This window comes from Myotis davidii, unplaced genomic scaffold, assembly GCF_000327345.1.
Source record: "Myotis davidii unplaced genomic scaffold, ASM32734v1 scaffold362, whole genome shotgun sequence".
Lineage (NCBI taxonomy): Eukaryota > Metazoa > Chordata > Mammalia > Chiroptera > Vespertilionidae > Myotis > Myotis davidii.
The window spans coordinates 3,539,040-3,549,679 of NW_006297152.1; the positions used below are offsets into that span (position 1 = coordinate 3,539,040).

The 10,640-nt window shown below is 45.7% G+C and overlaps 1 protein-coding gene across 1 annotated transcript in view; it reads left to right on the forward strand.

The window, feature by feature from the left end:
* The window catches only part of FAM129A (family with sequence similarity 129 member A), a 105,249-nt gene that overhangs the window by 90,787 nt on the left and 3,822 nt on the right, over nt 1–10,640 (forward strand). Inside the window, exons 12-14 of the mRNA XM_015569928.1 lie at nt 1,037–1,147; nt 3,487–3,594; nt 8,059–8,170. Coding sequence (XP_015425414.1) covers nt 1,037–1,147; nt 3,487–3,594; nt 8,059–8,170 — 331 coding nt within the window. The remainder of the gene's footprint in view (nt 1–1,036; nt 1,148–3,486; nt 3,595–8,058; nt 8,171–10,640) is intronic.

Sequence of the window (10,640 nt, forward strand, 5' to 3'; positions counted from 1 at the left end):
ACAGACTCTTTCCATAGTTTAGTGATTCATCAGTGAGGAGAGGGTGTGCTCATTGAAGCCGTAAGAGCACACTTCTGCTTTCCAGATTTTCCAGGGCAGCTTATGGGGCTGAACACTGTGCCAGATCCCACTTTAGGGAACTGATAGGGAGACAGAGTCTTAGATAAATTCACTCCCATGTTGAGAATGCGCTGAGAAAGATATGTGTTGAATGCCACGGGAATGACAGGCTTGGAAAAGAAAAGGGGCTTTTTATTATTTTTTTTTCCTTAAAAATATAGGCAGGATTAAGTGACACATCTTATTACCTAACCTCTGAGTTGTGAGGGATTAAAAATGGACAAGGAACAAAATTGGGCGATCGTTTGATAGAGTCCCTGTGATAACACTGAACCCGGTGGAGCTTACAGGGGCACGAGGGCAGAGAATACGAAATCTGAGCTGCTTCTGTTTCCCTAACCCGTAACCGTGCCAGCCACTGTCTGCCTCGAGCCCTCACCCTGCCTCCCTTCCCATCCTGGCGGAGGTGTGAGGAGATGGAGGGGAGGTGGAGAGAGAGATGCTGGGTAGCTTACATCCACCTGAACGTGCACGTGTAGAGTTAAAGCAGCCAAAAATAATTGGAGGTGACTCCCACCTCATCTTGGTAAGCCCTGGCGGCAGGTATCAGAGATTAGAAGAAGGGGGTGACCACCGGAGATGAAAGTAATTTTAATCCTACATCGTCTTGGGGTTTCCAGTTCAGGATAGAAAGAGATGAGAAGAAAGGATGCATACATGTATATAGCTACACGCAAGTGTGTGTGTGTGTGTGTGTGTGTGTGTGTGTGTGTGTGTTTCCCGGTCTCTTACTGATCCCACTGTGGCCATGTGCCTATTTACTTCACAGTTCAGACGGTGGGGTGAGGACTCACCCCTGGGAAATCTGTAAAATAAGAGGTGGTCACCCCCTTCCTTCTCCCCAGCTGGCGTGGGCGGACCTGTGGTGGTGCCCCTGCCTCTGACCGTGCTGTTTCTGTGTTGCCTTGGTTTCTAGCTCATGGAGAACGCAGTGTTCACTTTTGAACAATTGCTTGCCCCACATCTCCAAGGAGAGGCCTCTAAAACAGCCATCGCCATTGAGAAGGTGAAGCTCCGAGTCTTAAAGGTAAAACCCCTTTCTCATGTGGGAAGCGTAAAGCAAGACTGTGGCCCCTGGTTCTCTTTAACTGGAAAATACCAAGTTCTTTTACTCGCCCCCTTTTCTTTCTCATCTTTCACATCTTTCCTTCCTGGGGTTCCAGGGACTATTAGGTACCAGCTGCTCCCCCAGCATGACGTTCATGCCTCTCCTGCCATCTAGTGGCTATTTTAGAGATCACAGGCCCTCACCATTGCCCATCAGCTGGAGAGACATGTCCTAGTTTACTTTTAAAGCAATTGGATTTGATATTTATTGGCTGTCCACTATAAGCAAACCATTGTGATGGGTATTGCATGGAATATAAATATAGGCAAGGCACCGCCTATTTCTTCAAATAGTTTCCATTTAAATTAGGCAGCATATTTTAGAAAAATCGGCACCTCATGGCAAAGAAAATACACTCCAAGAAAAAGATACCTGCCAGAGAGAGAGAGAGAGAGAGAGAGAGAGAGAGAGAGAGAGAGGTTGGCACATTAAATTGTTCCATTTTTAATGTGTTTAATGTTTAAGTATGTGTCAAAATAGTTGTAATAATAGTTTACATATATGTGCTGTATTTTTAAAGCTTGCTTAAACCTACCATGTTTCATTTGATCTTCACTAGAACTTGTGAGATAATTAGAATGTGTTCCCATTGTAGAGATGAGGAAACTGACTCTCTAAGAGCTAACGTGACTTACTTAAGCTCAACAGGCTAGTCAATGGTGACCCTAGAGCTTAAAACATCCTATAAAACTAACGCATTAATTTTTTACTTCCTCCTTGCCCTACACCAGTGATTTTCAACAGGTGAGCCATAAGAATTTTTCAAACATGCAATACCTGACTATTTAATCAGGGGCACTGACCTCTTTTCCCTTAAATTGTCAAATAAAAAAATGACAACAACCAACACAACAATAGCCATCCAGCGTGAATTAATCAGTTATATCTATTTTCAGATCAGCAAAAATATTTTTATTGACGTGCCACAGAATTTTAGTCGTTTATGTGTGCCACGAGATGAAAAAAGTTGAAATTGTTGCCCTAAACAGTGCTTGGAGCAGCAGATCAAAGTTCCTCAGAGTCTGGGAGGGGTCCCTGAATTTCAGACCTGATGTTGAGGTGTCACAGGCAGTAGGAGAAGACTCTGGCAACCAAATTATTGAAATTAAAAGCAATATTTATCACGGGAACACAAATAATAATGAACTTGAAGTTGAGGAAGAAAAGATATCAATGTCAGTATCACCTCCAGTATCAGGACACTTTCTACCTCTCCGAACAGTCCCTTTCTTCTCTGGACACGCTTAAGGGCAAGAACATGCTTCCGGATATAAAGCCAACGTTCTCAGCGGCCATCCACTTAGTTCTACCCTCTTTGTTAAGTTCCTTCTTCCACCTGGCAGCCTTTCCTTGTTTGAACAGAGCTGTAATTTAGCCTCAAGTCACTACCTCCGGTATAAATGTCTTCATCTCCTTCACCAGGGGTCCTCAAACTACGGCCCGTGGGCCACATGCAAATACAAATACTGTATTTGTTCCCGTTTTGTTTTTTTACTTCAAAATAAGATATGTGCAGTGTGCATAGGCATTTGTTCATAGTTTTTTTTTAAACTATAGTCTGGCCCTCCAACGGTCTGAGGGACAGTGAACTGGCCCCCTGTTTGAAAAGTTTGAGGACCCCTGTCCTTCACCATTCCTTCTTTAGCCTGACCATTCTGCTCACATGCCTGTGTCTATGCTCCAGTTTGTCTATTATTCCCTTAAAGTGACATCTAAAACCAAACTCTGGCCTCTCGGTTTGGATGACCCATGCTGTACAAAGTGAATCATCACCTTTCTTGTTTTAGATACTAAACTTCTTTGGTTAACATGCCGCGGTGTTAATGTAGCTATGAGCCAGACTCTCTCTTCCCTTGTGGAAACCACTGCAACCCACAAATCCTGCTTTTAGGATGTAGAATGAAAGAAGTAGATGACCATCATTCCCAAGGACCCACCCAGGATAGGGGTGACAAAGCATAAATTCACCCCCCCCGGTTCTCTCCCCAACTTCTTTATACGGCAGGAGTTGCTGCTTTGATCTTGCCTCAGTTTCCAAATCTGTAAGAGGGGAGGGTAAGATGGGTCATGACCTCCACCTGGAGTGTGAGAGAATTGCGTAGAAAGGTCTCTGAGACCTTGGAAAGGCCACAGGGGTCCTTAGAAATTAGGGGGAGGGGAGAAGGCGATGAAGTGGGTGGCTGAGGTTTTGGCTGAAGGGAACGTTAACAGATTGCAGTGTTGCTGTTTAGCATATGTTTCTCTCTGTGTATCGACAGCAATATGATTATGACAGCAGCACCATCCGGAAGAGGATATTTCAAGAGGCACTCGTTCAAATCACACTTCCCACCGTGCAGAAGGCCCTGGCGTCCACCTGCAAACCAGTAAGGGCTGGGTTCCTCCGCAGAGCCTGCTCCCATTGCCGGTGAAGTTCAAGCACGGCTTATTTATTTACTTACTTATTTTGGCCACGATGTGCTTGCAAACGGTAGGAGGGGTTGGCAAACTTTTTCTGTCAATGGTCCAATAGTAAATATTTTGGGCTTCATGGGCCATACGATTTCTGTTGAAATTACCCAGCTCTGCTCCAAAGCAGCCACAGACTCTACGTAGACCAATGGGCACATCTGTGTCTCAGCAATAACTTTATCTACAAACCCAGCAGCCGGCAGGATTTGCCGAGCCCTGGACTAGACAAAAATCTCGAAGGGTAATGATCTGAGTTTGAGCCAAGCTAAGGGGTGCCGTAGAACACCTGAGAATACCAGATGTCCCTCATTATAGAATGACTCCTCGGTCCAACGTGTCCTCCGAAACTTGGCCACTACCTCCAGGAAAAGATCTGAAGTAACAAGATTGATTACAGGAGGATATTTGCTCTGTTGAATCCAGTAACGTTTGTTTAGTGAAATCCATGAAACAAATCATTGAAAGCTGTTAGGAGCCCCAGGCAGCCCGAGACAGCCATGATTGTGAAGTGTGACTTAGTCGGCAGAGCAGAGAAATGGATGAGCAGACTCTGGAGCCTGGGGCAAGACCTGGGTTCAAGTCCTGGCTCTCAGGCCTTGGGCAAGTCACTTTTTCTCTCTCTTGGCTGAGATTTCCTCTTGTAAAAAATGGAGCGAGCAATATCTTGTGGTAGTCGTCTTAAGATTGAGAAGACTTGCCCGGCCAGTTTGGCTCAATGGTTGAGCATCAGCCTATGAGCCAGAGGACTCATAGGTTCTATTCCCTGTCAGGGCACATGCCCAGATTTACAGGCTCAATCTCCAGTGAGGAGCATGAAGGAGGCAGTCGGTTGATGATTCTCTCCCATCATTGATGTTTCTATCTCTCTCCCTTCCTCGCTGAAATCAGTGAAAATACATTTTTTAAAAAATAAAAATACATTTTAAAAAAGATTGAGAAGACTAGCATGAGGCAATTAACATTTGATGAGTGCTTACCACGTGCAAGGCACGGTGTTAAGCACTTTGCATGGACTAGCTCGGTGATTCTCAGGACAGCCCTACGAGGAGGTGCCATTTATATGCTGGTTGTAGCAATGAGGAGACCTGAGGGTTAAGCAGAGGGCCCCAAATCACAGAGCTGGTCACCAGCAGAGTCTGCACCCAGCTCCCACTCCCTGGTAGCATGTGATACTCTGGGAAAAAGGCAAACACTGCTATCACTACGTGGCCGTTTCAGAAATGATCTACGAGCCTGGACATTTTCAAGGCCTGCTGCCTCTTGGAGCAAATGACAAAGAGCGTTTCGAATTTAAAAAGGGCCTTTTGGCAGCTTAGAGAGTCTCCCAGCATTGGAGCATTAGACTCCTTCCCATGAGTTATTTGACTGAAGCAATTTCTTCAGTCATTTTTATATTCTCTACATGCTGTTTTTCTTCCAAGTGTCATCGGCATATCTAGTTCCTGGCATTTCTTTGTGGGGGTGTATTTCTTTCATAGAAAGGGATGTGCTGAGGGGTAAAGAATCTGTCTGTATGGCTGTCCTGTGGCCCACGGGGGTGGAAAGTGCAGCCGCCCCAGGGTGACTCAGCCTGCCCGTGGACGTGTCTGCACACAGACTTCCTGGTGAGCGTGTTTTCCTTTTCTAGTCCCAAAGACCGTCTGGGGGCCTCAGAGCCTCCAGAAAAGGTGAAAGGTGAAGGGCAAGGCAAGCCTCCCTTCCATCTGCCCCCCTCTTTCCAAACGCCAGCCCAGTGGTACCCAATTTGTAACAGGCTCTTATGATTTTTCAATCAAGAGAGACTGGTTTCCAAAGGACCTGTCACCCAAGGTTTTCCATAATGAAGGATGGGGTATTGGTGTCGAGAGATTTTTAAAAATCTGGATTTGCAGAACAGATACATCAGGGGGTATAGCTTCAGAGGAGAATTCTTTATCTTATTTCCTTTGGCTCTTAAAGTCGAAGCTTCCCAGATCTGTGGTACTAAAATCAAGACACATGTTGGGATGTCCTGGGAAACTTTAAAAAAGTTATGGATCCCCAAGTCCCACCTGCAGGGATTCAATTTAATTGATCCAGGGAATTAAACATATGTCACTGTTCAATCTATTTAATATGGTAGATCTAGTCCCTGTTTTGTAAAGCTGGACAAGTCATGGCAGATTGTCATGACAGTATAAATGTCCCTAGAAATTATTCCTTTCCACAGCATTATGTAGCTGGCTGAAATTTTAAAGGTCTCCTGTTTATTCAGCAAACATGTGTTAAATATGTATCAGATATGATCTGGGCACTGGGCCAGGCCAGCGCCCCTGCTTGTTGGGGTTCACAGCCTAGAGGCAGGAGGCAGGCACATGGTATGCTGTGTGACGGGCACAGCAGTCGCCTCATAGGAAGAGTTCCTCATGGCTGAGTTCCAAAGAGATTGCCCTACTTCGCTTGTAGCGTCAAGGAGGGCTGCAGAGTCCTGCTTTTGTCCAGGCCCGAGGGATGAGTGACAACAGGGGAACGAGGAGTGGGAGACCACGTGGGGACATGGAAGGGTGCGGCAGACATGAGCCCAGACCCCTCATTTCTCAGAGGAAGAGAGGGGTGCAGAGCGGTGACGATGCTTGTACAGGGTCCCACAGCCAGTCCAGGGCAGCGTCCGGGCTCCTGGGTAGTGCTCCTACTATACATCCTTGTCTGTGTGTCTCTCGGACCCTCTCTGAGTCATGGAAGCTCCTGTCTCTCAATCCCTTGTCTTTCCTCTAGGGTACATATAAAGGGACCCCGTGAGAACCCGCTATGAGCTGGTCCTGGGTTACCCCAGATCCCCAAGTCCTAGCACCGAGAGTTGTCTGAATGTGGTGACTCCTGACCACCTGCTATAAATCCTGCCCCTTCAGGCAAAAGAGGCCAAATCCCACTCTAAGTCCCCGGCTCTCCAAGCCACATGTCGGGAGCCCTTTTCCAGCACCACTGGGTTCAAGGACCTGAGTTAAACACTGGGATGCAATTGGTGCTCTTCGATCCCTGCTCCGTCCTCAAGCTGGTAACAGGCAGGCCATTTGGAGACTCTTGGGAAGCAGAAGGGTTCAAGGACTTAGCGTCCTGCCTGGGTTGTCTTATGGGAATAGGTGAGTGTCAGGCCAGGGAGAGAAAGAGGAGCCCTTGACTTGAGATCCCAACGACCTGAAAAGGGGCCCCATTCTAATGAAGTTAAACACACATCTACTCCAGGACCCAGCAGTCTCACTTCCAATATGAGTAGGTCCTTAAATCTACAAAAATCATGCACAAGAAGGTTCATAGCATTCACAGTCCGCACAGTCAAAAAAAACGGGAGAAAGATCTCAGTATCCATCAACAGTAGTATGGATAAGCAATCTTAGTTTATTCATATGATGAATGTCCTATCAATAAAAGAGAACAAGCTGTGGATACACGCGGCAACATGAGAAGCATCTCAGAAACAAGCCCAAAGGAATGGACAATTCCACTCACATAAAGTTCAAGAACAAGAAGGACTGGGCTCTTGTGACAGACATCAGATCAGTGCTTATCTCCGGAGGATTAGACTAGGAAAGGGCAAGGGAATGATCTCCTCTGTCTTGGTTTGGCTTCTGGTTTCATGGGTTTATTTATGTGTTTAAAATCATTGAGCTGTACATTTTTTAAAAAAAAATAGTTTTTATTGATTTCAGAGAGTAAGGGAGAGGGAGAGAAAGATAGAAACATCAGTGATGAGAGAGAATCATTGATTGGCTGCCTCCTGCACGCCCTCTACTGGGGATCGAGTCCACAACCTGGGTTTGATCGGAATCGAACCCAGGACCCTTCAGTCTGCAGGCTGATGCTCTATCCATTGAGCCAAACCGGGTAGGACTAAGCTGTACTTTTAAAATATTTGCATTGTATTGTGTGTGGCATATACCTTGGAAAGTACTGTTGGTATATTTTTTTTAAAAGGAAGAAGAAAATACTTTGGTTATGGAAAAAAGGAGGGCCCCGGACTCAGTGACACCCCCTTGAGATGATCAAATCTCCGGGTCTATCCCCTGTGTCCATCCAGCATAAGGAGTGGTGCCACAGGGGGTCAGGAGTGGGACTCATTTTCTTTTTTTGTTTTGTTAATCCTCACGCTAAGATATTTTTTCCATTGATTCTTAGAGAGAATGGAAGGGGGAGGGGGAGAGACATGGTTATGAAAGAGGCACATTGATTGGTTGCCTCCTGCACCCTGACCAGGGCCTGGGAGTGAGCCTGTAACCCAGATACGTGCCCTTGACTGGGAATCAAACCCAAAACACTTTAGTGAGTAGGCCGACGATCTAAACACTGAGCAACACCAGCCACGGTGGGACTCATCCTTTTCATATCTGCATCTCATGCCTTGCCCTCTGTCTCTTGCTCTCCAGGAACTTCAGAAATATGAGCAGTTCATCTTTGCTGATCACACCAACATGATCCATGTTGAGAACGTGTATGAGGAGATTTTACACCAGATGCTCCTTGATGAAACCCTGAAAGGTGAGGGAGGTTCACCTGGTGCTGGAGGGAACTCTGGAGAGAGGGGAGCACTCCAGAAATGAGGCCCAGTATGGCCAGCTGGGTTTGCTCAACAGGTATGAAAAGGGAAGGGGAAATCGATGTTGCTGGGAGACAGAGAAGGGACACTAACCCTGACTGAGCAAGCACACACTATACCAGCCCATTAGAAACTCTTTCTCTTTCATTACAAATAAGAACTCTGTGAGATGGACATTTTAAACTCCATTTTCAGATTAGAAAACTGAGGTTGAGAGAGATTAAATTTATGAACAGCTGTCTTCCTCCAGCTGTTCCAGACAGAGCAGAAGAAAAAGGGCTCTTCTTAGTCACAGGCTCGGGAAGCCATCCAGAGCAGGAGGAGGTGATCCCAGGAGCAGCTACTCTCCCAGCACATTCCTCACCTCCTCTCTGTGGGACAGAAAAGGACACAGGGCGATGGCACAGCACACTGGGAGGCTTGCCAGGACTCCAGCGCCCACCGTGGAGGCAGGCCTTGCTCAGCACAGGAGTGTGGCTAGGAAAATGTTGATGGAGATATGGAGGGTCATCCATAAAACTGTAGGCCCGAAACACATCTGATCTCCATGGGGAGGATGTTAAGCATCGCAAAACCCCTCCACCAAGAACGCTGGCCAAGCTCAGGCCCTGGGTCACGGTAGCCCCTCACAGGGGGTCGAATGAGATAGGAATGTAAAGGGAAGGACTCACTGGGAAGGGCACAGTCAAGGCCACTGCCAGCCCACTAGGGCACCTTGGGGTGAGTTAGAAAAAGGCTACCTTCCCCTGAAACCTGTATAATTTTATTAACCAATGTTACCCCCAATAAATTCAATTTAAAAAACAACAACAACAAATTAGTAATTACAAAATAGTCACAGGAATATAAAGTACAGCATAGGAAATATAGTCAATAATAATGTAATACTATATATGGGGCCAGGGGTGGGTGCTAGACATATTGGGGGGGGGGAACAGTGAAATATAGGCTTATGTCTAAGCGCTATGCTGTATACCTAAAACAAATACAAAATAATACTGAATGTAAGCTATAATTGAAAAATAAAATTTAAATGATGAAAAAGAAATAATTTGTCTGATCTAGGGAGGAAAATGGTAACAACAGCAATAAAGTAAGTCCTTATGTACAAAAAGGAAAGAAAAAGAGCTTGACTGCTCTCTGTCCAAACGGTGCCATGATACGCTGACTTTATGAGAGCGGGACACGCTCCTGCTAGCTGCGGGGAAGTTATTCTGCTGACTGTGCAGACCTATCCTGTCTCTCATGTCAGCAGCACCCGCTTGGAGGTGATACTGTTGGCCGTAGCACAGCCTGCACAGCCATAAGCAAAGGCCTCGTGTCAAAACTGCCAGCTGCTGTCGTCATCATTGTCCTTCCTCCTTGGAGGCCTCTAGGCTGAGCTGGGTGTGCAGAGAGCCTCATTTTGGAATGCCTGGGTAGTTTTGCCCTAGCATCTTTGCTGCAACCATTTTTTCCCCCCATAACTAATTGGCCGTAGGCAATTTTATCATAAAAAAAAAGGTAAAATTATTACGCCCTAACCGGTTTGGCTCTGTGGACTGAAAGGGCATGTACCTTGGTTGTGGGCACATTCCCAGTAGGAGGTGTGCAGGAGGCAGCTGATCGATGTTCCTCTCTCATCGATGTTTCTAACTCTCTATCCCTCTCCCTTCCTCTCTGTGAAAAATCAATAAAATATATTTTTTTAAAAGATAAAATTATGACAAATAAAAGAGGTATATTAAAACTGAATAACCAAATTAGAAAGACTTCATTGCAAAATACAGAATATTTGAGTTTGTTACAAATGTTCATGGATTCACAGCAACACTGCGCAAATAGCTGATACTGTTTTGTAGATTGTACATAAGGTCTTGTCCTTGTTCTACGGGAAATGTGGGTTCAACCCTGAGCTCTCAGAGGCCCTTGGTGCCTCTCTTTCTCTTCCCAGTTCAGTGTTTCAAGATAAGCAACCAACTACCTCTTGGGGCAAAAATCATCACCACCCGGAAAAAAATGCTAACTATTTTAAGACCACCACTATTTATTTTCTCCACTTTTTTGTCAATGGAGCAATGAAACCAAACTGACAAAAAAAAAAAAAAAAAAAAAAAAACCACAAAGCACCACAAAAACCCAAACTGTCAACCAGTTTTTTAATCTTTTTTTTTAACAGCAAAATTGCCTTACAGCCATTTAGTTATGCATCGAAAATGTTTTCGTCAAACATGCTGTGGCATCCGGCTGCGGTGGCTCAGTGGTTGAGTGTAGACCTATGAACCAGGAGATCACGGTTCGATTCCCAGTCAGGGCACATGCTGGGTTGTGGGGTCGATCTCCAGTGGGGGGCATGCATGAGGCAGCCAAGCAATGATTCTCTCTCATCATTGATGTTTCTGTCTCTCCCTCTCCCTTCCTCTCTGAAATCAA